The sequence below is a fragment of the Ruditapes philippinarum genome, unplaced genomic scaffold (assembly GCF_026571515.1).
Source record: "Ruditapes philippinarum isolate M1 unplaced genomic scaffold, ASM2657151v2 ctg13465_1_1_1_1, whole genome shotgun sequence".
NCBI lineage: Eukaryota > Metazoa > Mollusca > Bivalvia > Venerida > Veneridae > Ruditapes > Ruditapes philippinarum.
In genome coordinates, this window is record NW_026857335.1 from 27,332 (window position 1) to 32,998 (window position 5,667).

At 31.9% G+C, this 5,667-nt stretch overlaps 1 protein-coding gene across 1 annotated transcript; it reads right to left on the bottom strand.

Moving 5' to 3' along the window:
- Positions 1 to 1,333: 1,333 nt before the first annotated feature.
- On the bottom strand, positions 1,334 to 2,712 carry LOC132749410 (techylectin-5B-like). Its single transcript, XM_060739139.1, has one exon. The coding sequence runs from the start codon at positions 2,706 to 2,708 to the stop codon at positions 2,031 to 2,033; it is 678 nt and encodes a 225-aa protein (XP_060595122.1). The 5' UTR covers positions 2,709 to 2,712; the 3' UTR covers positions 1,334 to 2,030.
- Positions 2,713 to 5,667: the final 2,955 nt, after the last annotated feature.

Genomic DNA, 5,667 nt, shown 5'->3' on the forward strand with positions numbered 1-5,667 from the left:
TGCAACTGCTATTGGAATACCTCACATTAAAAATAAAGTGGACCGAACTGTGTCCGATAGTCGGACTGTCGCAAACGGGCACTTGGTTCGATGACGGATATATGGAAATACAATCATTTTCTTTTTTGAGCGCGACACGTCATCATAATGTCCAACAGTTGTCTCCAAAGTGCTATCTTTCTATATTCCAAGTTTCATAAAATTTTAATTACTTTTGAAGAATCACAGGTTCCAGATTTTGCTGACTGACTGACAGACTGACGTACGAACGAAGGACAATCTTCAATTCTTTTCTGGTTTCGACGAACAAATGCGACCTTGACTTATTTCTTAGAGTGTTCTTGTGCTCGACACGTCGTCAGTATGTCCAGCACATTAGTCTAAGCTTTTTTTAAAATCCATCAATATACTTTTATGTACAAAATTCAGTGAGGTTCAGACCTAGGTATTGTGCGTGATAAATTGCCTCAATGAGCTACACATTTATCTTATTTTTAAAGAATCCAGACGGACGCTTTAAAAATATATGTATTTTCTTTTGGGTGAACGTTAGGGGAGGAAAAAATCTAACCTGACCGAATAATTTCAAAAGCTTTGTTATAAGTTAGATACCTTTTTCTTGTTTTCATTTTTGTAGCTATATTAGTGTCATTTCTTATAGCAATAATACGAAGCACAGAACGGCATTAATAGGCTGCCCACTAGATTTTGCAGTTTAATGTCCCGTTCCTGTTTGGAATTTCTCCGCTGCATGGATTGTCTTGTGATTCTAAGTCACTTGATAGTGTGGACATTGTTGGCGGCCTTTCTGTGAGAGTTGTGCTCATATTTTTATTATAATGGCGAAATATGAACGTTTTCGAAAATTAAAAATACAAAATTTTCTTGGTTTTAAACCATAAATTCAATTTAAAAGTAATATGGCAATTTTGAAAATTCTAAGTGGAGAGAGACTTGACTTCATGCACAAGCGAGTCACTGTGTAGAAGCACACATACTTTCTGTGAGCTTCATGGATAGCTTACTAAAATAAAATACTCTCAGATTCAAACGATAACTTATACACTGAATGGTCTATTTACTTTGCAGTTATGACGCCGTTATGAAATGTTTGATTGTTCGTGTAGAGTTATAATATATTCTGTACTGAACTGTAATCTTGTCAGAAAATATGAGGTATGTGTCGATTTTAACACCGCTGTAACGAATAGTTAAGGGCTATATACAAAATTTGACAAAAACATTCTAATCTTTTTAATGAATGTATACGAAGTACATAAAATTGTCAAACATTTATTTATAAATACATGCACATGGAAAATCAATATTTATTTGGTACATAAGTATATATATATTTAAATCGTTTGAATTGGTAGTGTTTCCAAACTTTATTATACAAGAAGTAAAATATTGACACAAAAAGTAGTACTTGTACTGAAATCTTTTTTTATAAGCTAAATATGTTAAATAATTTTCGTGCCTTTCATAAATATGAAATGTAACACTATATAATCAACAGTTTATTTCATTATACATGTACTTACATGATATAAAACACCAATGATAAACTTAAGAAGTAATTGTACTTTAACGTTTAGCTATAGACGCTAACAACAAAAGTGAATTTTATTAATTGTGATCACAAACATCAGATATACATTTCTATACAATATTACAGAATATGTTAAATAAAGAGCCTAAAGATATATTGGTCAATGTTAAAATTTTCAATAAACTACACCACTTTCATAATTATAAAATATATCAAAGTCTGTTAGATGATATGATTATAACAACATTTTATCATACTTACAGTGTTTAAAACACAAATAATTAAAATTGACGGATAATATTTATGGTATTGGAATATTGAAATGCTAGCAATATGATATAAAAACAAAACTCAATGTATTCGTTTTTGCAATCCAAACAAAATTGTATTATTTCATATGATGTATTTGGAACACTGGAGGTAATGATGCTGTACAAATATCCAAGATACACAAGTTATTATAACCTGTAGAAACGAACTATTTCTTTCGACGAATTTTCATTTCCATTGTTTCCATCGAAGTGTAATGACCTTTCCACTGGTACCAGTTTGTACCCTTTCCGTAGTCGTTAGAGCCATACAGTCCGTTAAGGTTTGAATTATGACATTTATTGTACCACCACGCACCGTGAAATGAAACTGCACAATTAGAACTGTAGAGGTCGTTGTCTCTGTCGTTTGTAGAAAACTTCATTCCATTTTGAAGCTTAAGAGCGTCACCAGCAGTACTAGAATATCCACCAACATGCAGCTTGTAACTGGATTCAGAATCACCAATATAAAACTGACTGTACTCTGCATACGCCGATTCTCCTTTAAAGCTGGTAAGGTCAACTCGAAGCTGATATTTGTCTTGGCTGGTTATCTCATGTATAATGCGATTACCAAGATAGAAATTATCACTTAGATTACCAAAACCAGTTTCGTATTCGTCCCATGTCTTATAAAAGTCGCTTTTAGAAACCCTCCTTTGTATAATGGTCCATTTACCGCCTGATGTGTCCATATCGCAACGTACTGAGATCCACTTCTTATTGCAAGTAGGGTAAATAGTGTAAATGCCAGTTTTATTGTTACCTTCATTGTAAATATCCCCACAGTCAATGGGTTTTGGTTTATGTACATCTAACATAAGAGCGGAAATATCTGCAATCATGTCTCTCTTTTTAACTCCGCCAGATTGCTTTTGTGGCAACATCTGTCCTGTTTGAATCGCAGGTACACGAAAGACGGGTTTTGAAAAATGTTAGCAAATATTTTCTCTATGTATTCGTCTGTGTCAGGAAAATTTATCAAAATCTGACTCGCTACTTTCATCACTATGCATCTTTACAAAGGAATATATATGTACTTTCATGTTTCGCAGCCAACATATCCCAAAATAACAGTCCATAACAAGAAGCTTACACATTTTAGTTGATTTCATTCAAAAATGTTAATTGAATATGTTTTTTATGATCTCAAACTGTTAATAAACGTTCCTATTTTAGCAACAATTCTGTGGCGGGAACAACTTGAAATTGCAAAATGGGAATGAAAAACTGGAACAGAGTATAAATAACTACTCTTCATTTATAAACAATGGAGATTCTGAATATATTAAGAGATCAAGTGAATGTAGACATTGATAGTGCGAAAAACTAAACAAGATGAAAATAGGCATATCTCTCATCTTATCAGCAAACAATTGGATGATCTTGATAAATCAGATACAGAACAGAAAAAATGTCAAACAAAATGGCTAAAATATACAATAGTACAAAGTTTGAAAGAAATAAAACATCTAAAGTAAACGTTGACTTGTATATGTACTTCAAACTATACAACAGGGAACAACAACAAAACTGAAGTTTGCAAATAGCCTTATTTTTATTTGTCATTGCATCTCAATGCGTTTCAAATCGTAGTGATGATGACAATTTTTGATGTATTATACATTTTTTTTCATATATATAACTTAAGTATGCTAAATACACCTTAAGTAACCTTAAAATAACAGTCGATAAAATGTTTTTCACCTTTAGTATTTTTTTTTTACCCTGTAAGTATGTTTAAATCTTTCAGGTAATTTTCTTTATTTTGAAGAAATGTGTACAAAAATAAAAACAAATTGATTTTTCTTTTCACTTTAGACATAATAAACTTTACTCAAATAATTATGTTGATATGACTTTGATACCACGACGCATTATGTATAAATTACGTATACGTAAATGTCCCAAACAGAAAACTTAATGGTCAATAAATATACATAAAATTTGATCATTGCAATAATTAACTATCTATAAGTATTTCAAATATTGATAAAACTATACAATATATCATTTGGATATTCTTATGAAATATTGCTGAAAGGAAAAAAATGTTGATAATGTTATTAGTGATTAAGTGTGAAAATTTGTATGATGAATAAAAATTTTTGTCTGTTATATAAATATATATGTCATATCGGATCCTGTAGCTTATATTTAGCAACAACATCCATGTATATTTATTTGAGGTATTAAACACTCAAAAAGTTAATATATTTTGTATTAAATACCTTCTATTATATACCAATTCACTCTTAGTTAATGCCTGTTTTATTTTTGTTGTTGTTGTTTTTTTTAATCGAAATACGAAATATCAGTTTAAGTTTCAGAAACATAAAAGCAACCAAAACCTTATTATTACTTTAGGAACTCCTAAACTCTAAAGTTCTGTATGGAAATTGCACGACAAATACACCGATATTTCATTTTACTGGACGATATTCATACAAGAATTGTGCGGATCGAGATCCCCTACCATAATGTAAGCTATAATTTTTTCAAGCTTTCTAAAATGATAAAGCATTAAAAAACAATGTAAATAATGTACAAAACGACAATAACATTTGTTACACTTAAGATATGACCCACCTTATGCATTACCTACGGTGTTCCGTTTGGACGATCGTGATTTTTTATTTCGTTCTTACCCGCGATCCACGATGGTGAAAACGCAATGGTACGGTAACACGATGATGAAAACACGATGGCGCTATGGTGAAAACACGATGGCACGATGTAGAAAACGAGATGTTATATAGCGTTTTCCCCCATCGTACCATCGCGTTTTCACCATCGTGTCATCGCGTTATCACCATCGTAGTATTGTGTTTTCAACATCGTACCAACGCGCGTTCACCTTGGTACCATCGCGTTTTCATTATCGTGTCATCGCGTTTTCACCATCGTACCATCGCTTTTTCACTATCTTACCATCGCGGTCATCGCGTTTTCACCGTCGTACCATCGCGTGTTCACTATCGCACCATCGCCAAAAAGCATGAAAAATTAATAGACAATCAATACGGGTATCAACAGAATAAATCCCCTATCGATTGTATTTTTGAACTCTATTAACTTATTGTAAAAACTATATCAAATAAAGAAAAATTGTTCGTTGCTTTTCTCGACTGGGAAAGGATGTTTGATAGAATTGACCGTGTACTACTATGGCAAAAACTTTTGAATGCTAATGTAAGTTCTAAATTTATTGTTGCCTTAAGGTCTATGTATACCTCTGTTAAATCTTCCGTTCGTTATAACAATGTCAAGTCAACTCCAATAAATTCATATGTTGGAGTTCAACAGGGAGACCCGTCAAGCAGTTTATTGTGTTTATTTTTCTTAATGATATTTTGGAAAGTACGCGGAATAATTAATCTTGGTGATATGCAAATATTTCTATTATTGTTCGCAGATGACGCTGCGATTTTTTCTTCAAACCCTAAAACATTACAATCATTATTAAACGATATAGAATTATACTGTAATAATTACAATTTAAAACTTAATGTTAATAAAACAAAAATAATGATTTTTGAAAACGGTCGTCACACAAATTATGATTTTTACTTATATAACACAAAAATCAAAGTTGTCAAATCCTTTAAATATCTAGGTATACATCTATTCAAAAACGGACAATGGAATAGAACGCAGGAACGTATAGCACAACATGCGTCTTTCGCTCTTCATTATTTGTTTATTATCTTTAATCAAGTAGATTTACCCGTTTCACAGCAAATAAAATTGTTTGATCAACTCTAAATTACGCGGCGGAGGTATGGGGATCACAAATCGCACCCG